Below are 25,669 nucleotides of genomic sequence, written 5' to 3'. Positions count from 1 at the left end.
AATAAGATATAGATAGATATAGTGTAATTCTTAAAATAAAGCTTGTTCAAATAAGTGCATGTTTAAGATAATTAAAAGAAAATAAGGTACTCTTTTATTTTGTATCTGTTTTTATGAATTCAGTCAGAGTTCAACCTTATGTTTTCTGGCTGCAGAATTTCTCCAAAAAAAGAAATGTCCACAAATTTGGAAGTTACACTGCAGCCTGAGGTTATGTATGGCATTGTATCATAGCTGCTGATTACTCAGAGTGGCTGAATATAAGTAAAAACAACAAACCTGTTTCAGTCCAGAAGCTGAAGTGAATAAATAAGAATAATTATTGTAAACTGTAACATATTTTACAAGAATAGTAAAATGAACTAAAATAGTTTAAAACAATTTATTCTTTGAGGGTGCAGGCCTACAAACTCCCAACATCATCTGGAGGACCATAAGATTCTTTGGAATCCTAGTATGGAGGTTCTCTGACCTCTGTGCTTAGACTCTGACAGCTGAGTCTGACACCCATCCCCTTTGTTTATGGTGTGGAAAGAACTGCATCAGTTGCCTCCCTGAAAATGTACTTTGGAGAAGGAAAAAGGGGGTGTGCTTGGGAGTGGGGAGGGGAAGAGGCTACTTATGCTGTTCCCTATTTGTGCGTCAGCCTCCTTCCCTTCCTGGTGTTTTACCTACACAGAAAACAGCCTCACCCCAGACATTGGAGGGCATGTAATTCTCCAAGTTCGAAGGCTTATAGGCATCTAGGGCAGGAGCAATAGGATAGTACTCAACTTAATATAAAAGCAATACTATATCAAGATCCTGGCTCCCTGGGAATTTATTTCCTGATAAAGCACAGCATATATCAAAAGTGATTTGATCAGGCTTCACAAGAAAACTCTCCGTGGGTGCTTCCAGACAGAAGTCCCTACTGATACTAACAAAAAGGTGTTATGCAAGTTATTTGTCTTTTCCTTAACAGATATTTTCCCAGTAAGAAACAAGGTAGAAAAAATGGTTGTTAAACAGGGGAAGGACACAAAGGGAAGACATAATCTCTGCCCTCTGTAAATAAGGGAAGATGACTGCATAATGAAATCACCTTTCACCAAATGACCGGTAGACACACAGGATGGAAATGACTTGATAGTGACACCCAGTCTACAGAACACTATGGCTAGGTTTACATTACATCACATCTCGTCATGGTTAAAATCCATGGACATTGACCAAACAAGGATGGAAATTAGTTAATATGTTAGTTTTCCCTTGGCAAGATGCCAACAGAAAAGTAAAGCCACAAGAGGAACTTTGCTTGTGAAAGCAGGAGGTTACTGCACTGTACGTATCTCCCCTTTCTGCTGTGATACTCTAGTTTTTGTGTAATTGCCCATTCAATTCTCCTTGCCCTCCACTTTTTCTACAGTTTGCTAACCCACTACATTCTCAGGGAAGGTAAGATCCATGTTGTTGTTACATGTTGCCAAGTTGTCTATGGCTTATGTCAATCCTATAAATATAAATGCCCTCCAAAGTGTGCCTTTTTTTATAAAATCAAACTGTCTCATGTTTAGCCTTCTGCCTTTTATCCCTTCAACTTTTCCTATAATTTTTGTTAACTCCAGTATGATCTATGCCATCCCCACAACCACCTGCCCTTAACAAGCAGATTTTTTAGACAGCTGAGAAAAGGATTTTGCTTAAACGAAGTTTTCATGTGCGGCCATGAAATGTGTCAAAATGGCCCTGTCCAAATCCCTGCTCAAATAATCCCCCTTTCTAATGGTTTGTTTTATTGACTATAGTTTTTATGGGCTATCGAAAAAAAGTTATCAAAGTTAAAGCACTGGGAGATGGTCGACAGAAGCACCCCCTCATGTCATACATATACAGTACTTACTCCATCGTTGACCTACCCACCTTCTTCCTTTCCCTCCCCTCCCCACTAGAAGCGACGCGTACAGATTCCCTGAAAGATGGCTTCACTCGATCGCCCTCTAATTTCCCAGCCGCCTCCCTTTTCTTGACGCCACAGCTAAGTTTTTCCCCGTCCTTTCCCCTTTTTCTACCTCCCCTTCGGACCATCCATTCGAGCGCGATTTGCTGCCCTTGTGGCCTGAGTGCGTTTCCTCAGGCCTCTGCTTTTCCCGCCTAAATTACCTCAGACCGTATGTTACAGCTTGGTCTTTTTGAGAAATGGAGCCCTCGCCTCCTCCCTTTCCCGCCTCAGCCCCTCGCCGAGCCTTCTGCCCTTCTAAGAGCTCATGCCAACAACGACCCAGGTTTTTGTTCCACTTAACGCCGCTTCCTTTTGTATCAGATTAATTAAGGGATGGGGAACACCCAGAAAAGTAGAGGGAGCATTTCATCTAGCTCCCGGACAACCTTGTAAATTGCTTCGTAACTGTATGTTCGTAAAAAGAAAGAGGAAAAAATTAGGGTGCTGACAGCCGCACATCTATAAGCGTATATGTACCTCCCTGCCCCACGTCCCTACAAATTCCGTTCTCCGCTTCTAGCTAGGTTCAGTGCACACGTTCAATAATGGAGAGCTGAGGCGGTAGATTGTGCAGCTTCAAACTCCAGTCTCTCGGAGATAGGGAGAATAATTGTTGAATCCCCCCCCCCCGCAACACACACACACACGTTGAGAAAAAAACCTAATGTAATTCCCCAGCAGCAGAGTAGTTGCAAAGGAGAATTCTAGTGCAGCCCTTTGAAAGCTGTGAAAGAGTTCCTCTTGCTGTGGAAGAGTTCTTATCTTGTATATAGGTAGGATATGATGGAGAGGAGGATTAGGTAAAATGTGCTGGATTCCCTTCACGAAAAAATGGATAATAAATAAAAGTAGAGAATATTCCAAAAAATGACAGCCCCATCTGCAGCCTGACATGGTAAAATCAATTTTTGTCTCAAACTGTGTTAATGTGGCACTTGTTAAGCACAATTGGAGTGTGCTTCCCCAACCTCTCATACAGTTTATTTAACAGCTCATTGGGCTAGTACAGTACAGGAGTGACTTTAACATCTGGGTTCACCCTGGGTCTAAATATTTCTCACCGCAATTACGTTAGACTGCAATTCACAGACCTTTGTCATTTTAGGACAGATTTTATCTATCTGTAGTCAACCCTCTGATTTTTCTTTGCAAGGTTTCATGCAAACTCCCAAGACTTTTTTTCTCCACACTAGCACAATTTTAGCCATTTCCCATTATATCCTTTTTCTCCCCTCTCAACGTCCAGCTCAACACATATTTGCAAAGAGGATCTAAGGGAAGAAAACGGCAGATGGCAAGCCTTGCAGTTAGTGAGAATGTGGAAGCACTGGAAGAATCTTCCCACTCCTTCTGAAGACAATGGCCTAGTCTGCACAGAACTTAAAGAAGTAAAATAATCTTGAAGTTGCAAGAGCAGATGACAGTGCTGCAGGCTGTAGACTGAAAAACCTACACACTTCCTAGCATGTGAAAACACGCAGCATATCAGAACAAAAGGCTGTAGCACATTGTGCTTCCTGCCTTGCTAGCTTTCTTTTTGCAAGGAACTGTTTACCTACGTAAATGATCCTTAAAAGCTGTATGCACCTATCTACCATCTGAAATGATGCAATCCATTTTATCATTTCAGGAGGTTCATTCTGGCACCTATAGTTGGGTCAAACCACACATAAGTGTACAGTTGCAGGTAAGCCAAACAGTTCTCTTTTGTGTAACTGCATGGTTACGGTTCATGTGTCTAGACGATTAAACCTCCCTTCCCCTAACTCTATCCCAAAAACCCTCAACTCAAGATTTCTTTCAGGAGGGATAATGATGGGGGGATTTAATCCTCCCAGGTATCCACTGCCCCTGATCAAAATCAAGGCTACACACAGTTACATTAAATTAACAGGCTTAACTACATACTATGCAATTCACACTGAAATGTAATTTGATCCTCATGTCTTTTCTCCAATTCTTCACTGAACATGTAGAACATCCTGCACAAATTAGCCTTGCTCCCAACCTTTGTGCAGATAATGAAGACCTCTTTTACATCTTCTGCCCCCTCCTTGCAATTAGTAAGTACAGGTGGGCTCAGGTCCCACTTTGAATGGCTTGCTCCTTCAGAAGACAGTGTCAGAGAAAGAAGGAAGAAAAGGGAACAGAAATGGAGAACCAGTTTGAGGCATAATGAAAAATTGTACTTTCCCCAGCTGTACTCTCTTCCAGCCACCTTTGTTACTTTCCCATGCTTAATCAACCCTGCTCGAAGCTGATCATACCCATTTTTTAAAAAGTAGTCAGGTAAAGTCATAGACATCCGTACATAGCATTTTGCTTGATTCTTGATGGACAGGTGAAGTTGGATGCAGTACAAAATCAATTACCTGCCAAGACAATTGTGCTTGTCATGGTTTCTGTTCTGGGGCAAACTAGCTATCAGTAACCACAGTTTACTGGATTTGGATCTGGAGCAGTGGTAGAAATATGGAGCCCAAAGTACTGTCCTGCTGGTTACACTAGTGTAAGTATCTGCAGCTTTACGTTCATTATGAAATTAAGTGTAAAATAGGCAAAACAATATTTTAAACAAGTTGGACTCAATTTATTTAAGTTAAAATTAGGTGTATGCACTGGATTAGGAATAAGGTGCCTTTTTGATTAAAAAATATTTAACCCCATCAGAGTATTATACAAGTGATCATGTTTTTTTCTTTGAGTCGCACAGAGTATGACATTTTCAATCAATAACATTATTAAAAGCATACATTTTACAGCACACTGAAAATCTCCTATTTTCATTATAAAATAATTGACGCAATCTAAACTCTTCTAAAGTCGCTAATATGATTAAAGTATTTCTTTCAAAAATATCAGCTTGAAAAGTGTCCTTTTTTCTTTTACTAGTTTGAGATATGTCAACAAAATAACAGATCACCAGAGCTCATCCCTATTTTTTTGAATAATAATTGCTTGATATGACAACTTGCTGTATCATGCCAACATTCATCCCATTAAAACAATATAATGTGTTGACAACTTTTCTGGCGAGGCACTTTTGCTGCTAAATATACAATGTTCTTATAAACAATAATTACATCCAAGTCCCTTTTACATAATTAGAGCCCAACGCTTTTAATTAGGCATACAGTTATTGGGCAGGAATTTACATTATAATCAGTAAAGACATTACATTGGCAAAAGAGATTGGAATCAATTTTCTTTATGTAATTTCGCATCTACTAGCAGAATATAGTGTTAGCGTATTATCATTTAAACCTCCATTCAGAGAACACCCTACCATATAATCCATACTATGCTTAAATTTATGAAGTCTAGACGGTGATTAAACTGGGGGGGGGGGGGCAAGGGGAGAGATTCTAAGGCTGCAACACTGCATCTTTGTGCTTGAAGAACAAAACACACAACAGCTCCCAGATGTATATTTTACAAGTATCCCCTGCTAGTATTGTGGTTGCACTCCAAAAAACCAGAAATTCAAGACAGAAGAAAGGCCATTTGGACTTCCCTAGAAGGATATGAAGTGCATTTATCCTGTGTGTGTGACTTCTTCATACTCCTCCAGAGTAGCCTATAAGACAGGAGTCTGAGGAAGAATGAGCATGACAGTCCCGAAATATTGATATGAATTGACTGACTGCAGGAGTGGACACATGGCATAGCAGTAGCAAGCCTCAAGCAATGGTGGAAGGGAAAGATACCATGGGCTGCTATGGGAGATGATCCACATCTTGCTCTCCATGCACATAGGATGCAAGTTTATAGCTCCAAGAAGGTTTTCTTGTTCAAATAGCAGGATAAAAGGAGCAACATACTGACGGAAAGGTTAATAACTCATTAAACATATTGGGATGAAAGCTCAGAGACATTTCTAACAGAAACAACTTTCCAACATTATATTTTGTTGGCAATGACTACTGCAATAAATGCAGCTATGTTGCTTTCAGTAACCCTTTTTATAAAAAGGATAATGCACTCAGGAGTTAATGCTGGCCACAAACCCACTCCTCCCTCATTCTAAGTTCAGTAGCATGAATCATACACGGTCACAAAGGCTATAATGGATGGAGGCATTTTTGTTCATGCCCAGGACACAACAATCAAGACACTTCTGAACCAAAAGATTTTACATGCTCATCACATGTTGAGGTAGACTGATTTACAAACAAAATTCTTCTACACCTTCATTCGTTCATGACAGACTTCTCTTTGAATCCTCCTCCTTGGAAAAATTTTCCGTTTGAGAGCTATTAACTGAAAAATTAAAGAACACATTTATTTTCATTTTGTTCGCTATTTGTTCTTACGAACCATCACATTGCTTCAGGCCACCACAGGATGCCTCTGGCCACCCCAGCAGTATAACTGTCCTAAAATGGGCTCCTGTATGGATGGATCATCACTTAATCCAGCTGATGTACTTCCTCCATCAGATCACTGGTAACCCTGTCTTACTGTGGGGTAGGTGATATCTGAGGAATGTAGGGTGAGAATAACCTTCCCCATCCCCTGAATACATGACTGGATCTGATGTGCATCCCAGTTCTAAAACCCAACTTTTTAGATAGAGAACTACACATGTGCATGAAGTTAATATACACAGGTTTGGACCCAGATTTATGCTGGATCAACTATGCTCACAGAAGTGGATTTTCTTGTCCTTTCCTTCCCACGGAAGCCCCCAAAAATGATACAGTGGGTGTCTGGAGACCCTATCAAGTGAGGTCAATTGTGGATCCCCAAAAAATCAGCTGGAGGACTTTCTGTAAGCAGAGCTGTTCCTCTTGAGGGCAATTTCTTCCTCTCGTGGAAAGCAGAATCTGGATTTAACCCACACACTGCATCTTTATGCATGGAAAGCCTGGCCTTAGTTGGACTGAAGCCATCCAGTTGCAGAATTATAAGGAATGCCATCCTATTGAATGCCTTGTTCAAAGAAATGCAGTTTTGGTCACTCTCAAAAGATCACACCACCATCTCGTGATCTTTTAGGCCATCTAGTCTAACCCTCTGTTCTCATCAGTCATCTCTGCCACTCATTATCTTTTTTGGACTCATTTGAGACACATCTTGATATTCCAGAAGCCAGTTGGTACAAATAAACTAGATATTAATCTTGGCTTAATTTCATTGTATTTATCCAATATTCTGCATTATGGCTACCCACACAATATTTTAACAAAACTGATATCCTAAGAAAATTGTTAGATTTTAATAAAGATTCTTACCTGCTCAGCAAAAAATGAGGTGACAGTGAACACAATTAATGTAACTAACACACAATGTGTCCAAAATTTCAATTTGTCTCTGTAGGCTCTCCTAAGCACAGTACAAAAGTAACAAAGAAGCATTTTAAAGTAATATGTCTAATATTCTCCCAAGGGTTGCAGAAGTACACGCACATGATAAAGCTTTTGAGTATAGATATTCTCCTCTAGTAGTAATAACATTTAAAAGCAACCAGTTAACTTACAGTATAATGTTTCTCTTGAAAGTATGTCTCCAATTTTAAATTTACAATCTCAATTTACTAATATGAGAAGTCATAACAGAATATGCTATGTAAAACCAAATCTAAAAAGAAGATTAATAGTTTAAGAAATTATACTTCTTCCAGCATGGTTGACTAATTCTCCAGCACAATTTCACCTATCATTAATTAAGAGCAATTTTACCAAGTTTATTTTCATTTTAGAATCATAGAATAGTAGAGTTGGAAGGGGCCAGAAGGCCATTAGGTTCAATCCCCTGTGACTGCAGGACACCAAGTTACACTATCCCATTCAGATGACTTTTCAGATGCTTTCAGAGTGTCTCCAGTAAGGGACAGCCCACTTCCTCAAGTAATAGGTTCCATTGTCGTACTGCTCTGACAGTAAACAAAATCTTCCTGGTGTCTAGTCTATTTCTGGTTTCTTTTAACTTAAGTCTGTTATTCCTTGTCCTGCATTCTGGAATGAATGAGAAGACTCAAGTTTTAAAACTAAATCTGGCCTGCTATTTTTCTTTTGCTCAGAAAGTTTACTCCAGATGCCAATACAGCACAACACACATTCATTTCAAGGGCCCTGAAATACTTACCATTCCTGAAGCTCCTGTGTATGAAGGAAACGGTTCCGGTATTCTCTTGGCAGCTCAAATTGGGAAGGGATGGGAAACATTGATTCGTAAAAATCCCTAAGCACTGCCTTTACCGTCTGAGCATCCTTATGGTTGTGATCAATATTGTCATTGAGACAAACAAATTTTCTGGGGAGGAGAAGGGGAAAATTATATATAAAACCAGCATTTTGAGAGAGAGAAAGAGAGAGAAAGCATCCCTTGTTCACTTTAAACTTCAGAAAGGATATGTCAAGAACTACATATTGGACCTGCTGTCTAAACCCCGCTTCCCTATAAGCCTTGTGCTCCATCAGGACCTGGAAGCTCAACAAATACTCATCCAGCTCTGCCTCTGTTGAGACTAATTTTCCATGGATTAAAGTGTTTTGAATGTGCTAAGTGGCACTGGCCTACATTAGACTAGCAGCCCATTATCAGAGAACTTTGGAAGATAATGAAGGACTGGTTAGTCACTTTTAAAATCCAAGCTATTTTCTATTGGGCTTACATTAAAATTAAAGATGGACAGACAATGAAGTTCAAACATACATTAAGCCAGGCATAAGAGGTAAATTACAACATTTTTTTTTCAATACTATATATTACATACATATATACCTAACCTAAATAATTATGATTTGTTTGAATGGGTTGCTGTAAGGATTATGTTTAGGAAGCACATATACAATTTTCAAATTTCAAAATACTTTCAAATTTTCAAAATAAGTATTAAGCATTAATGTTAGCATCATTAAAAATACCTTGATGGTCTTTTTACCTTCACAATTTTATTTCAAAGTGTTCAAAATTGAAAATTAAAAATTTCCTTCTATAGAATGAAATCTGAGGTAATTTCAAAACTGAATGTTTCTGTACCTGGGATTTTTGCGTATGTCATCAAGCTGTCCAACTACATGGGAAACATTGGTACGGATCATTTTGAAGGCAACTTCCTCCTCTCCCATAGTCTCAAACCTTGGTTTTAGAAAGGAAAACATGAAAAAGCAACATACATTGTGAACAAAGGCATTGCATGCATTCCAACAAATCTGTGCTGTGTGTTCAAGTGTCTCTAGTTGTTTCCATTTGGTCATTTTTATGCCTACTTACCTATTCAAGTAAAAAGCAGCCTTATGAATATAAGCCTTCTGTTCTATAATGTTACTGTTGTTCACAGTTATAAATGAGAAAACTGAGATTGATTGTTACACTGGGGAAATTCAAGTATGAATAGAATGATCCCCATAATTTCTTCCTATCCCTACCCAGAGTGTATTGGCAAAGCAGCTCCTTGCCTGCCTCCCATTTCAGCACCTCTGTTGAGAAGAAATTCCTGAAGCACTGAAACTCAAATAACTTGCTTGGTACAGAGGGACAGATTAGTATTAGATTAGATGAGGATACTGGAGGCAGGCAGGGACTTCCCCATTCCCCACTTAACATCATAGCATGCTGCCTGAAAGAGCACTCAGGATGGTGGCAGAAGAAACAGAATTCTTCTGGGTGCTATAGGGATCAAGCTGTGCACTATTGCTAGGTAGGATTAGTTCCTTTGCCCTTTTGTCCAATCAGGTTTGGAGGCAGAACTCTTCTAGATAAAATATATTACAGACTGATGAAATTCTTTATGTCCATCTAATTGCTGTGTAAGTTCACCTGGCAAAAACAGCAAATGTCCATTTGGAAAGCCTGATTAAACTTTAATTGTATCATACAGCTTTGTCTCTTCCACCTTTCCTGCCAGTGGGTACAATCCTCTTTTTTGCTAGTGCCATAAATAGGAAATAATATTCTTCTTGAGCATACTGCATGACTCAAACTCATCTTGTTGGAACTCCCTAAACCATAAGTATGTGTACTTGCTGCCATGGAAATATTCAGCATGACTCGCAAGACTGAGGATAGATACAAAATAATTTATGCTCACTCATATTTTAAACAGAAGCTTTTTTATTCCTGTTATGTAATGTTGTACTTCTAAGATGACTTTTAAATATTTTATTTGAAGCATACACTTGCCCTCCCACACTTGCACACACACAGAGAGAACTAATTCTATAGGTGCCTCTGTACTTGTCTACTTGTTTTTCTTTAACCATTAAAAGAAGGGATACCTGTATTTGTTTTTGTCCTTATAAGCTTTACGAATTCTGTCAGTCACAAGCTTGCAGTTGGTTAGCAGATTTTTAGTCACAGGAGGCTGAAAATTGGACAAGCAATAATTGAAAATGTAGATTATTAATGCCTCCACCTACCCTATATTTTAAAAGGAAATATTCTGTACAGTACTCCAAACAATTCTCTTGCTTTCTCAAAGATTTGGTAGTTATGCTATTGTTCAGCAAAACCACTGAGGCATAATAACAATTTTATGGAAAATAACTTTTGTAAATATTTCTTAGAACCCAGATTTCAAATCTAATAAAACACATAATTCAATCTTCCATGACCACAGCAGCATAGAAAGTACTTTGGTGCAAGCCAGTCAATGCTAACCAAGACTTGAACAGCTGATATATATTAATTTTATTATTCCTAATTTAACCCAAGCCCTGTAGACAAACCCACAAACAATTCTAAAAATCAATGTCCCTATTCACAAGGGAAATATTATATATGTTTAGCCTTGTTCCTGGAAACCCAAGAACTAAGAGTTCAAAAATAAATTCAGTTATGACTATGGAAATGAAACATATTCTGGCACTTTTTAAAGTAAGCTTCTCTTTAAGGAAATAAAATAGCAGCTAAAAAGTGTTCTAGGACATTAAAGCTGTAATCCTATATAAATTTACCTGGGAGTAAATTGCACTTAACTCAATGGGGCTGACTTCTAAGTAGACATGGATAAGATTGCACTGTAAGGGGAATACTGAAAATTTATCAGAACCAAGAATATCCAACAAGATCTCATGCATCCTTCCCCAACATGATACCCCCAGATGTATTAAACTCTCAGAATACCCACTCATTATAGCCACTGGCCATGGACTAAGACTTCATGCATACTCTTGCCACTAAATTCCTTCCTCTTAATTGTATTCCTTTGTTGTGCTGTTTCTCCTGTGTCAATTTTTAGATTGAAATTCCATTAGGTGTAAGGACCTGTCATACTTGATCATAAATCATGATGCACATTAATAAAATAAACAATGGGAAGGATCAGATTTATTTTAGATCTAGAAGAAATCTTGGAGGTAATCAAGTTCAAGCATCCACTCAATCCATCAGCAGGAATCTATCAGCAACAGCAGCATGTAAAATTGTGAGATAATCAACCTGCAATCCTACACCTACTTAACTTGGAGAATTCTGAGCAGACATGTACAGAATCATACTGTTAACTTCCTAAAATTATGTTAATTCAGTATGAGGAATAAATGTAGAATTATTATTAATAGCCATAGCCAGAATCTAAAGAACTACTCTGCAAGTTTGAGGTATGTGTTTCTTCAGTGACTGCCACATGGTCAGCTGCTTTTGAAACTGGCAGGGCATTCAAAAGCAGTTTTGCGCACACTATCAGATGAGAGGCAAGGCATGTTCTTGGATGGATGGATGGAATCAATCACTGAACACATCTGAAATTGGGACGCTTCTTCATGGATGAAATTAATGTAGCACCATTTATATGAAAATACATGAGAAAAACAAAGAGTACACTGAACATAGGCACTTTAGAAAGATTTCTTTTTAACAATCTGTTGCGTTAACAAATATATAAATATGTATTTTAGACAATAGTTCTGAAAGGCCAGTATGTTCAAATTTCAAAGGGAGATTTCAAATATATTTGTAATGACTCCTTACCAGATTGGGATCATAATATGCTTCCTGAGTTGGTGGTATGATATTAATTTGCGTGATGTTGACTGGAAGGGATTTAGAACAATTTATTAACATTTGCTCCAAACCTGTCAAATCCTAGTAGAAAAAAAGATAGGAAATTGTTATGCATTTTTTCTTTCATGAAAGAGTCTTCATAATCTATAAACATTAAATAAATATGACTGTAGCACATATTTGTTCCTGTAAATCCACTTAATGAAAATAAGGTCTAAGATTGTGCCTAGGCTCTGACAATAAAATAAGAGCACTCATGATTGAGTATTTCCCCCAAACATTTTTTTAAACCATACTTTTACATAAACAATGAGAGGGTTGTGGAAAAGGCTAAGCTCCTTGATACAGTAGCTTATTATGTGAAGGGTATTTTTTTTCAACAGCAGAACACTCCATCATACCTGCAGTCTGAAATGGTACAGCTCAAGAACAGGCTGACTAACGCAATGAGAATAATGCCTTAAAACAGGCTAAAGTGTATCAGCCTAGAAGTATGTATGTATGTATGTAGGATATTTCTAACCCATCCAATCACTATGCATCTCTGGATGGCTTACAAACAAAATTCAAAAAATACAACAGTATAAAATATCATATAATACCCCAAACAATAATAAGACTAATAACCCACAAATGAAGTAGAGCATAATTTAAAAAATTTTAAACATTAAAATACTGGGTGAATAAAAAGGTCTTGACCTGGCGCCAGAAAGCATATAATGTTGGTGCCAGGCAGACCTCTCTAGGGTGCGCATACCATAGCCAGGGCACCACCGCAGAGAAAGCCTTCCTCTGGGTATTCTGTCTCCTAATCTTCTTCAAGGAGGGTTCCTGGAGTAGGGCCTCTGCTGCAGATCTTAAGGGGCAGGAAGGCATATAGGGAAAAAGAGGTTCCTTTAGGTATCCTGGTCCCAAACTATTTAGGGCTTTATAGGTCATAACCAGCACCTTAAATTGGGCCCAGATTTCAATGGGAAGCCAGTGAAGCTGATAGAGGACCAGAGTAACAACCAGTCCCTGACAGCAACCTTTAATTTTGTACCAGTTGAAGTATCTGGACCATCTTCAAGGGCAGCCATGTAGAGTGTGTTACAATAGTCCAAAAATACTTAAGGACAATGATCTATGTCACACTAGAATGGAAGGCTGTTGGATCTCTTGCTTGGAGAAATTCTCAGGACCCCTATTCTAGCAGCTGGGATGAAAAGCAAAGGGTAGGGCCAAAATTGCAAGCAACAGGAACAGAATTTTGCTTAAGCTGTCAGGAACCAAGATCCAGGAATGGTATTTTACCCTTTTAGAAAAGAAATTAAAACCACTTTACAAAATAAGGAAAATGTAGCCAACAATGGATAAATTTGGTGAGTATTTAGCCAGATATGGATACAGAAATATTAATACACCATTGAGCACACATCTTTAATGTCTACTTTTTATTATCACTCCAATCACACACACATGCTTTACAGTGATAATATGAAATTTCCTAGGGGAATTTAAAAAATACCTGCAAGCTTAAAGGGAGTTCATGAATTCTTGTGGCCAGTGTACGAATCTCTCGGTCAGATAAAATTCCAGACTGATCTGTATCAGCTTCATCAAAAACCTGAGAGATATTCAGTGGCTGAACTGCACTCATGAGATAATAGAAATATGAAAAGGCAAACTGCATATCTTCCGAGTGGCGCACTTTGTGAAAGGAGGTCTTGTCAAATTCCTCAGGAAATCTGTCCAGAAAAGAAGGGAAGCAATTGCATCAGTGTTAGACGCAATTTGAATAAGCAACATTCTTTCAGAAAGTAGTCCTCACAGAAGCAGATTTTCTGAGTTAGCAGTTGCAGAAAGCAGGCCTGCTCAGACAGATATTGTTATGCAGTGACTAAAGGACCAGGACTGCAAGTACAAGCAACATTTTTAAACTCTGATGTATCATGTACTCACAGACAGCGCCTCAAGGGTAAAAATGGACTTGCTTACGAAGAACTCAATAGGAGTGGAAACGTTACCCAATCAGAGTTCCTACTTTTATTGAGAAGCCCTCTGCAGGTTTGTTTATACTTTTCACTGATACCAAGAAGATAGGTGAGGCTAGGAAACTGCTTTGTACTGAAATAATCTGGCTCAGAACCACTGATGCTGATTGGCAGTGACTTTCCAGGGTTTCAGGAAGGATTATTTCCTAACCTTACATGGATATTACAAGGACCAAACTCAGAACCTTCTGAATACAAAGCAGAGACTCTACCATGGAGTTCCATTCTTCTAATCAAATGCCTGCCAGCCATAGGGGTAGTGGGCAATGAGGCTGTTGGTGTCAGACAGTGTTGAGTTCCCAGAAATGTGAAAATGTTTGCCTGTACAAACCCAGCCAGCATCTGAAACCTCCCCAGTTCATTTTAAGTGAAGACCTGGTTGCTTTGTTTAAGCCAGTTCCTCATTTGAGCAAGGACTTACAAAATGAATTTCATTCAGACAGACATTTTAGTCCCAATGTATATGCTAAAGTCTCAGCTTTAAAGTCTTAAACCAATCCTCCGGATGTCTTCTGTATGTTTGAGAAGTAAGAGAACTCAAACCATGTAATTTGTAAGCAGCAGACTGGAAGGCAGGATTAAAGGCTCTACAGCACAGAGCTGACTTCCTGGCTATGTCCAGAGATTTGTGGGGTGTTTTGGTACTTGCATGCATGCACATGTGAGCATGTGCATTTGTGTGGAGGATCATTTTACTTTGGGATTTCCACTTGCCATTTCAACTGGTACTGTCCAGGAACTACATTATTTGCCTAAATGCTTTTGTGAGAACTAGGCTCAATATTCTTCACTATTTCAAAGTACAAATTTGAAAAATGCATGTGCATTCAAATGGATTAATGTAAATTTCTAGCAAAAAGGTCAATATTTTTTCCAAAGCTGAACTCACAGATCCTGCAATTCTTGCATGACTTTTCGATCAATCATGTGAGGCATATGAGCAGGAACTTTCCGAGATGTGAATCCAAATTTGCTGTTTAAAAGCTTATTAACATATCTGAGAGAATCAGCAAATGTATCTTTCAGCTGCCTTCTGGTTAATTTACTATTTGTAAAGTAAGCAATCTCTTTCTTTAATGCTTCTTCTTCCTGGAAAACAAAAATACATATATGCAACATGTTTATATTAATAACAAAGTAACAAGAGTTTCACTCTAGGCTTATTAGTTCACGCGTAAGATTAAATCCTTGATGGAATGCTGGTAGCAGTTGTGCAAAAGTGCTTTTAAATATGCTTAGAAAAGGTTTGTCCAACTGGAAAAGCTTTATCTAACAGCTGGAGCTACACATGCCTAAACCAGACAGTATGCTGATGATTGCACAAATCATCCGCTGAGCGGCTGAGGAACGGGTAAAATTCACTTACTAGAAGGATTTTGGGGCAGGTTTTTATATAACTTGACTCACCTTTTGGTTCTTTGCTTACAACCAAGCAAACCTTCTCTGTGAATTGCCAGTGCAAACTTTTTAAACAACCAGCAACTGAAGATTTCCATTGCAGATTTATGTGCAAAAATACTAGTATTTTATTGATTCAGGAAAATAAAAGACAACTTATATAAAATGAGCTCAGTGTCTCTGTTTTAAACCATGAAGGAACTGGAAACCAAGGTTTATGAGGAAAAGTTGGAAGAACTGAGTATGTTTGGCCTGGGGAAGAGAAAATCAAGGGGAGCCATGCTACTTGTCTTCAGGTAGGGCAGTCACACAGAAAATAGAGCAGCCAGAGTCCTTTGTTGCTCCAGAAGACAAATGTAAGACCTATGGGTAGGATTTGCAGGGAAACAGATTTCAGCTGAACATTAGCAGACGCTAGGCAGCCTATACTATAGTTGCAAGAATCCTGCCCTGAACTGTCAATTAGCGCAGTTGAACATAAAAGTCCCCCCCAATTCTGAAAATTCTAGGATTCTAACTGAGGGTTACATTCTGAAGTTAGCCACAGGAAAATGTAAATTCTAACAGTGACCTTATTAATCTTAATAATGCCACACCGCTGTCTTTGTAAAAGCAATTAATTAGGCTTAACATTTATATAGCACTTTGGATTGCTCAAAACACATTACCTGCCTTACTTTTCTATACAACAACCCTGTAATGTAGGTCTGTATCACTGTTCCTGTATTATGGGCAGGGCTGAAGCTTGGAAAGCAGAGTTTGTTTAAGGCCACTAAGTGAATTTATGACTTAGTGGCATAAATCAGCCTAAGAGCAAGATCCAGCTCCAATTATATTGTTTTATATGGTTAATATGTATTTATTTATTGTTGTGAGCCACCCCGAGGCTTCGGCGAATGGGGCGGCATAGAAGCTTGCTAAATAAATAATAAATAAATAAAATCCAACTGAGGCTTTTAGGCTGCAATCTTGCATACATTTAACTGGGAGTAAGTTCTGTGAAATGCAATGGAAATTACTTCTGAGCACATAAGCAATCGTTTAAAAAATATTTATCACCCACATTTATAACTAAATGTTCTCAGAATGCCAAATGATAAAATAAATAAGATGCAAAATAAATATATAAATAAAAATCGACAAGTAAAAGGCCAGCAGAAAATCTTGATAATTTGACACTATCCTAGTTATTTAGGACACTCACATCAAGAAGATCTTGGAAATATTTATGTTTCTCCCATGGCAAAAAGCCTTGGTAATTTCCAGTGTAATACTGCAATTTTCTTCTTTGTAAGGCTGGCCCTCCTGCTGTATCTTCTTTGCCTTGTGCTGGATTTGCATCTGCATCTTCTTCCTTCTTTTCTGTTCTTTTTCCTTCTTGAATTCCTTTTGACTTTTGAGATTCTTTTGGCCTGAGGGCATTCAGGGTTTTCTCTGGAGATGCATACTTTTCACCTGTATTCTGGCTTAAATATGCAGATATAGGTTTTGTTGTAGAGTTGTGCCTTACTGGGAAATGACTGTTGACCTTCATTGGCACAAGAGTAGTTGCAAAACCCAGGGGAACTGTCTTCTGCATTTCAACTTCTTTTTTGTCATCATGGACCTTCTTCCCATTAATGGTGCCATCATGTACTTCATTTTTCTTGATTTTTTGGGAGTTGCTTATTGCTGCCTTTGTTGCTGCAGGCACCATTTCAAAAGGTCTCAGGAGTGCAACCCTAGACAGATTGTACCCTTTCTGAGTAATGTCACCAATCATTAGCTGCAAATCTAGGTTCTGCAGAGCTACCTTCACATCCTCTGGAAGGGTAGACATGTTAACAGCTCCAATTACTATGTTTTCTTCCCAATTATCAGTTGTGTCGTTTGAGCGTTTTCTAATTTTTGGAAAGCGTTTTTCTTCAGGAATATCCTCAAATATCATTTCAGCTTCTGGTACTGAAGTTGTAGCTTTGACATCATCCTCTGGTTTCTGGGTGGAAGTTGTATTTGTTTTTGGTTCCTCTCTTGTATCAACCTCTAGGGTTACCTGCATCTTAAACTCCTGGTCATCTTTACTTTGGAATGTAAGATTAAAATGAATCACAGTTGCATTCATCCCACTGTGCATTATCAGATGAATTGTCTTCCATTTGTTAGCAATGGAAGCATGGCGGATTATTGGGTTATCACTATATGCACCCTCAAGTCCTTTCTTGGCTATTTCAGAAAAGCTGAAATAAGGTAGATATTCGCCTTTTGGAAGGACATAATGAGTCTGATTCTTTTGAAGAGTCACTTTGTACAGCTCACCAAAGTGATCTGGAACAACAGAGAAGTATTAGTATAAGTATTAGTATTATTTACATGTTTTACCCTGTCCTTTCACTAAGGAACAATGGGATGGTTTACATGCCTATGTCTCTAGTCCATTTCATTTCTACAACAACACTGTGAAGTAGGTTAGGCTGACAGTGTGTTACTCACTCATGTTCACCCAGTGAATTCCATGCCTTGAACCCAGGTCCCTTTCATATTAAAATTACACCCACAACAATGGCCAAATACTATTTTCCGGTTTCTGATAGCCAACTAAAGTGGAGTGCCACTTTCCACATAAGACTCAAAGAAAAAGGATTATGTATAGCCCTAAGTGTATATACATATAAGTCATGTAGACTTATTTCTTTATGCAAATCAGGAAAAAAGGAATAATTATAGTCCCAAACTTTTAAAGAGCAGCATGTTGAAGAAGGCACCACATATACACAGTAATATTTTTGTTTCCTGACCATTTTCCTCCTCTCTCTCAAAGCACTTGCTTCTCATGGACTAACTTGTCTGTGAACTTATGAGTTTAGCAAAGGTTCTCTTTGAATCAAATGCAGAAAGATGACAGGTAGGCATAGGAAACTGTATCCATAGATCTAGACTGAATGAATGCACAAACAGAGCATAAGAATTCTACCATAACAGTCATGCTGATGCTATATGCATTAACATACCTTGTCCACAGTCACCAGCATCAAATCCACAAGAAAGAACATTGCATGCCTGGTCACAAAATTTGTCAGCAAGCCATGAATTTGCACAGCCCTGATTGCAGTAAGAGACACCACTTATTCCTGCACCAAATTGCCAGGGTGGAGCATTCCCAACACCTACACCAGCTGCACCACCAGCACCATAACGGCTACCCAAACTGCTACCTAAAAAGAGAAAGGAAAGTAGAGGATCAAAATTCTAACAGCTAAATTCTCAAGTGCACAACTTAGATTTAAAAAAAATTAAATAGTTGGCTAGTTGTTTACAAATTTGATTTTTAAACTTTGACCCCGTTTTAGTTTTACATTCAAGATCTCTTTTGTACATTGTAAAATTAAAGGACCCTTTACAGAAGAAGCATAAACATTTCTAAGGATGTTGGTGCATTTTAAACCATTTCTAGTAAAGAATATATACTCCAAAACTAAAATATTTATCACCTTGCATCTTAAATATAAGGCTATAGAAATTATTCTGGGAAAAGTTCACAAGAAACATATATAGGATGCAACCACCTTTGAGTAAACAGCCTGTTAGACTACCACACCCATAATTCCCACGTAGCACGCAGTCCAACACATCTGGAGGGCAAGAGGTTGAGGAAGGCTGGAACAGTAGGTGTGTGCACATGTGTGTCTGTGTATTGGAGGGAAATTGTAAAGTGGAAGGACAGAAGCCATGCAAACACTGGGGGACTTACAGGGATGTTTTGTCTAGCCATTTCAGCCTCTGCTCCCTTTCCCCGGCATGATACTAGGATATTGGTCTGGAACGGGTCACAGTTCTGAGCTGAGAGGAATTAATATGCCACATCCCATACAAGAAAAAACAGAGAAGCCCAAGCCCAGCCTAGTGTTTGCTAAAATTCTCTATAAAATATTAGCCTATGAAGAAGATAAAATCAGGGGCAAAATGATGTGGATACTAATGGTTGAATCTTTTTTACCCATATTAATATTAAATCGCAGCAATTTGCATCCAAATGGGAATGTTTCAGAGATGAACATACTGAAATTGCTGAGCTTCATCTACTCAACTTGCAACCAAATAGATTCTCCAGCCATGAAAACACACTTCTACCACCCTGCATAGATTACTTTGTCTAGGAAAAAATGTTGTCATATATGAAATGACTCCTTTTCTTAAGGACACATTTATACACAGAAGACACTGGCAGCAGTGCATGTGCCAAGAGTGCCCCGCGAAAGGAAACACGGGGCTCAGAAAAAGTCTGGTTACTTTGTGTTTATGGCTACCCAAGTGATTTACAAGAATATATCCTGAAAAGAAAAATTCCTTCACATCTGCAAAACAACTTATCACCATTCCCAAATTTCAGAAATGCTAAAAGTTGGGTTTATGAATATAAGAACGACTGTGCCGGATCAGACCAAGGGATATCTTGTCCAGAATGTTCTTCACAAAGTGGCCAACCTACTGCCCATGGAAAAGCATAAGCAGGACAGGACAGCAATAGCACCCTCCTGTCTGTGCTCCCCAGCAACTGGTGTACATAAACGTACTACCTCTGATAAAGCCATCAGGACTCACTGCCACTGATAGCCTTCCCCACAAATTCCTCCAACCCTCTTTGAAAGCCAGCCAAGGCTTTCAAGACTTATGGCTTCTTACCAAGGCAATCACCTCCATCCCAATCACATGCAGAGTTGTTGCAGGCTTTATCACAGTAGCCATCTTTAATCCAAGAACCAGGACATCCTTCAGCACAGTTTGGCACAGGCCAAGTCAGATAAACCTGATAAAAGAGACAAAAACACTTTCTTTCTTATAAAATAATATTATTTTAACACAGAGTTTTACAATTCAACTCAGCACAGCAAGCTGAACTGCAATTGCCAGTTATTTAATGCTGATCCAGATATACATGCAGGCAAGTCATTTCTAAGGTTCCTCCAAGTGGCAAAGGAAAACAACAAGAAAGAGATTTATTTTCAGGGCACAATGATAAGTTTTCTAAGTAACAGACTGTGCATTTCTTCTGGACTAGAGCATTGAAAAGAATATTTTCAGTTACTTTCATATTAATTTCAGAGGATGTACAGAAAATCTCTTCTTTATTCAAATAAGCATCCTAGCAATCCAGCTGGGAGCTCTGAGGGGTTTTTATGTCTAAACATGCAAAGGACTATACCCTAAACTATTTTGCAGTGGCTTACCTTTTGACCTTTGGAGTGACTATAGAAATCATCAGGCCAAACATCTTTCCCAAACATCACATCATCATTTAAATAAATGAACTTCTGGGACAGGCCTGCAATGCGGTGAATATGGCTTTCAATGGCAGGGGAACTAAAGGTGGGCAGGTGACTCACATTCCGAAATATATCCTAGAACATTAAAGAAAATGTTATTGGAAAAAAATCTTATGGAAGAGGTGGGGTTTGTTTTAAAAAAAATCATTTCTTAAACACTGTTTTGAAATTATCCTTTAATTCTCAATTTCATATCTGCTGTGCAAACTAGAATGGATAAAGGTTTGTCTGAATGAATATACCTGGAAATCATTCACTCATGCACACACAATGTTTAACATGTGTTGCATGCAGGCAACAATAAACATATATTTGCCAATAACCCAATTTAAAGAACCAGTTCTCAAATGAGAGAATCAGCTGCTCCTAACAAAATGGAAGAAATTATATCAGTTCATATTTATTTATTTAAAACATTTTTATGCTGCTCCCATCGCAACAAAGCCTTATATATATATATAAAATATATATCAGGAGCCTTCCTCACTCTATGCATGAATTTACTTTCAGCTTGTAGTTTAGTGCAATTTATAGTTTGCTTCAACATCCAAATCAGAAATGCACTTCTATCCAGATTCATGAATCACATTTTGAAGTGAGTTTCCAGTTCTGAGGCAAGTATGAACCATAGTTTGCCATTCTGGACAATGTGGCCAAGAAATTTTATAATGAATGAGTTTTCACACAAGTAAGACATGTGCTGCTTTGTATAAAATACTAGTTTTTGTATGTCACTTTATTTATTTATTTATTTTAAACTTTTGTATGCCATCCCCCATGCAAGGCATCTCGGGACGGCTCACAGTCAAAACATTAAAACAATCAATAAAATTACATACATTAAACCAATCTAGCTGTAAAACACAACTGTTACAATTAATACTGCAAGGCATCTTGGGATGGCTCACAGTCAAAACATTAAAACAATCAATAAAATTACATTCATTAAAACAATGCAGCACTAAAAACAATAAAACACAACTGTTACGATTAATACTGCAAGACATCTTGGGACGGCTCACAGTCAACACATTAAAACAATCCATAAAATTACATAAAGCAATCCAGTGCTAAAAGCAATAAAACACAACTGTTACAATTAATACTAGTTTTTAAAATACCAGATAAATAAAACGGTTTTAACCTGGCACCAAAAAGAGTATAAGCTTGGCGCCAGGCAAACTTATTTCTCATAAAAAGAACAAGAAAAGAGCTTTGCTTGGGTTTCCGTGCTTCCCCATCTCCTCTTCCCCTGTCACACAGCCATGAGAAGGAGTTTGAAAGAGTTCACTTCTGCTTTTGCTTAACTGTGGTGTTCTTATGACATCCTGACCAAGAGACTAGAATAGTGTTGACTATGACTAAAAACTAATTTTATGCTATAGTTGTTGAAACTGACTGTTTTAAGCAGACCATAGCTAATTCAAGTTTGTTGGTCTGAATGACGCAATAAACCACAGATAACCAAACTGGAGGAGAAAGCTCCTTCTCTCAGCCATGTGGAAGGAGAGGAGCTAAGAAAGTCTGAGACTCACTATGGCTAATTGCTGCTCATTTATGTTGCACTAAACTATGGTTTAGCCCAGGGATATTCAACCTACTACCCTCCAGTGTTTTGAACAGTATCAACTGGATTTTTCGGGCCAGTGTGGTACGGTGGTAAGAATGTTGGATTGGGAGGACCGGGATCTAATCCCCACTTGGCCATGAAGCTCACTGGGTGACTTTTGTCCAAGGAAAAATAGTACATAAACTTCCTTGGGCTCTTCACAAGAAGAAAAGAGGGGGGATATGAAAACAATGTAAAAATAGCAGCACCAGCACCACATGACCCTAACTAGTGGCCACAGTGGCTGAAGTGACTGGAGTCTGGATTTTTTTTTTACCTGATGTGTTACTATAGATATCCGAGGGTTATCCAAATTAAGCCAGGAAGGAATCTGTCCATTTGTGACAATGAAGATGTGCCGCACCCACGGTGCATGCCTCTCTATCGAGCGCAGTGAATATCGCAGCTCTTCATTATCTTCAAAACGGCTGGCTGAAATATCTTCATCCTGTTTAGACTGTGGAAGATAGAGTGGCACAGATTATACTTAAGAATAGCAAAACAGGCCAAGTGGAGGCGCTGAAGAACTACCATTATTCAGTGAGGACACCAAAGAGTGCTTTGCCATGGTGGTTTGCCTAAAGGGGCTCATGCTAAATATAGGTACCAAAGGTTCCCTGAGAGACTCATTTTAAGAGCTCCAAGTTCTCCACGTGGGCAGTACTTTTATTAGGGCCAACCAAAATTTTACAAAATTGGGCAAGCTTGCAAATTCTTCAGAACTTCTCATCAGGCTTAATAGAGGAAGAAGCAGAAGCCCAAAATCTGGCCAAGTGCTATTGCTGTGAGGTCTCCAGTTTAGGTAGATTACCTACCACTAATTCATTCAGACTACAAAACTCCATTTTGAAACTGGATCTGTCTAAATATAGGGTTCATAGCCATAACACCTTGTCAAATTTTGGGGCTTTATTTCTTCCCATTCTTTTAAACCCTCTAGCTTGATGAAGAGTTCTGGAGAACTTAAAAGCTTTTGTGTAATTTTGGTTGTTCCTAATAAAAGTATTGTTCAACTGTGGATTTTTCTTCTCATGGACCAACATGAATATCTTTTTTTTAAATACCATTGTAAGAACCTATTCTAAAGCTATGAGCCTAGAAGCTGTTTTGCTTGGGCAATAGTTAGTCTCTTACTCTCAATGCCACTGTTGCTTCCTACTAGGTAGACCAGCTATATTGCAAGGGCAAATGCCCATGCCAAAGTATTATCTTTTTACAATATATATCTATGGACTAACCCTGGATTTCCAGTTCTGTCCTACTACAATTTAGCCTACAAATTTTCCAGAGAGGTGGTTTACAGTGACACCCCCAGAAACCGAAACAGTGATGATCTAAAAGGGTATCTGATATTTTGGAGAGATCCTGGTTTTTCCTCAAAAGTGGAAGTGAGCAGGAGTTTTGGGGCTTGTGAGCAGCTATCTCAACTAACTCTCTCTCTGATTTTGATGTCATCTGATACCGTGGCTCAAAGGGATTATTCAATGGAATGCTCCAGCAACCAACCCCCTTTATTGCATTCCACTGAGCTGGTGCATTCATAAGAAGTTCATAAAGAGATCTCCAGGCACATAATCTCTTACTCTGAAATAATGTTCCCTGGTTCTCATTCTTGTACCATTCCCACAGGATTAACTGTCAGAGGAACTACTGCATTTCAGGGATGGACAATGTTGTGTTATGTAAACATCTTGTCTTTAGGGCAGAGGTGAATAAAGTATGACCCTTCAGATGTCATTGGACTGCAAGTCCCAGGCTCCTTCATTATCGGTCATGTCAGCTGGGACTGAAGGTAGTTTCAGTGCAACAAAATAACTGGAGAACCACACCTTCCCCAACACTACTTCCAAGAAACCAAATAATGTAACTCTAGCAGCTGTTTTGCTCAAAGTTCAGTTCGGAAGTAAAGTGGTCTTTAATTCTCTAAAATCAAATGAGGCATCCTAACATCTAGCCCACAGATCTTTTACTGAAGATAAAAGGGCTGGTCTCATTTAAAATCAATATCTAACTCTGTATACGAGTGTGTCTGCCTGTACATCTGCACACAGACAACTACTTTAGAATCCATTTTTGGAAGAATCAAGGAAGAAAAAGTCAAAGGGAAGTCCAAAATGCTTACAGAAAGCCTTTGCATTGCCCAACACATTTTGAAACACTAGTTTCCTTCGCCAGGAGCTGCTTGTCTTTATCTAGTGGCACCTGACAAAGGAAACTAGTATTTCAAAATGTGCTGGACAAGGAAAAGACTTCTCAAGGGCACTTTGGACTTCCTTTTACTTTTGTCCCCTTTGGTTCTTCTTTCATACATGTGCCTTCCCTTTTTCTTTTTGTAGCTAGATTACTCTATGCCATAAAGAATACAGTTTTCAAATTGCAGCCAATTCGCTGCCAGTGATGAAGGATGCATTTTAACATAGTAAGATATATTCCTAATCACTAACTACTTAAACTTGTGACATACTGCCACAGTTGCAAATGCTGCCTACCTGGCTGATGGCACTGAGATCCCATAATAAATAGGCAGGATTAAGTGTCAGTTCTTTGCCTTCTATAGTCATGTTCTTCTTAGCCTGCTTGTTCAGCTCTTGGAACACTTTAGGGTCATTCAATTGCAAGAGGGCTACGCCAGCTTCCGAATAAAGCTGCAACTACACAGAGAAACAATATTTCAAGTATGGCATGCATCTGCATACAAAATTTTTCCTTCCCTTCATGACGCATTGACTGCACAATATTCTACCAGAACAATTAGCACTGAGAAGACAGAAAAGTTGATACAAAACTGTTCTCATAAAATGAAGCATTAAAAAATCAGTACCAGATAAGCCAAAGAACCATCATAGTGTTGTGTTACAGCATTGAACAACGACTAGCAAGATCCTGCTTCAAAACTCCTACCATTGCTCAGTCTAATATACCTCACAGAGTTTTTCTGAAAATAAAATGAAGGGATGCAAATAATGCAACACTTTGAACAACTTGGAGGAAAAACAGAATATACAAATAATAAATCGATGATTGACAGGAGGGATCTTTCTCAAAGGAAGACTGATAAATGAATATGAATATATAATTTTGTTGCATAATTCAGAAAATTCAATGTATTATTATTCCAGATTATCTTTATTCCACACTTATATCCTGTCTTATCTCAAAGGAGCTCTATGTAGTGTTCCTCACAACCATCCTGTAATAGATACAACTTACCTATTACAGAGAATAAGTTTTCAACACCCATCCTTTAAGATTCAGTCAAAAAGAGAACATTCAAGTCATAATTTCAGTAACACACTTGGTGATAATGTGCTTTCTCCATCTGTACTGCACTTAGATATCAAAGTTCCTGGTTTGCTGAAAACTTCGCTGTTCTATCTGAACTATAATAGTTTGAACCACC

The 25,669-nt window shown here is 38.4% G+C and overlaps 1 protein-coding gene across 1 annotated transcript in view; it reads right to left on the bottom strand.

Annotated features, from left to right (window-relative positions):
* Nucleotides 1-4,549: 4,549 nt before the first annotated feature.
* GNPTAB (N-acetylglucosamine-1-phosphate transferase subunits alpha and beta) overlaps nucleotides 4,550-25,669 on the bottom strand; it is a 40,838-nt gene continuing 19,718 nt past the window's right edge. The window contains exons 8-21 of the mRNA XM_044441203.1: nucleotides 24,759-24,920; nucleotides 22,547-22,726; nucleotides 20,565-20,735; nucleotides 20,020-20,143; nucleotides 18,348-18,551; nucleotides 16,565-17,664; nucleotides 14,852-15,051; nucleotides 13,437-13,656; nucleotides 11,897-12,010; nucleotides 10,204-10,289; nucleotides 8,966-9,064; nucleotides 8,069-8,236; nucleotides 7,216-7,306; nucleotides 4,550-6,241 (exon numbers count right to left, since the gene is read on the bottom strand). Coding sequence (XP_044297138.1) covers nucleotides 6,164-6,241; nucleotides 7,216-7,306; nucleotides 8,069-8,236; nucleotides 8,966-9,064; nucleotides 10,204-10,289; nucleotides 11,897-12,010; nucleotides 13,437-13,656; nucleotides 14,852-15,051; nucleotides 16,565-17,664; nucleotides 18,348-18,551; nucleotides 20,020-20,143; nucleotides 20,565-20,735; nucleotides 22,547-22,726; nucleotides 24,759-24,920 — 2,997 coding nt within the window. The 3' untranslated portion in view covers nucleotides 4,550-6,163. The remainder of the gene's footprint in view (nucleotides 6,242-7,215; nucleotides 7,307-8,068; nucleotides 8,237-8,965; nucleotides 9,065-10,203; nucleotides 10,290-11,896; nucleotides 12,011-13,436; nucleotides 13,657-14,851; nucleotides 15,052-16,564; nucleotides 17,665-18,347; nucleotides 18,552-20,019; nucleotides 20,144-20,564; nucleotides 20,736-22,546; nucleotides 22,727-24,758; nucleotides 24,921-25,669) is intronic.

This window comes from Varanus komodoensis, unplaced genomic scaffold (assembly GCF_004798865.1).
Source record: "Varanus komodoensis strain SLA01 unplaced genomic scaffold, ASM479886v1 scaffold39, whole genome shotgun sequence".
Taxonomy (NCBI): domain Eukaryota; kingdom Metazoa; phylum Chordata; class Lepidosauria; order Squamata; family Varanidae; genus Varanus; species Varanus komodoensis.
Note: the sequence above shows the minus strand (reverse complement) of the source record. Positions and strands in the feature narration are given on the sequence as shown.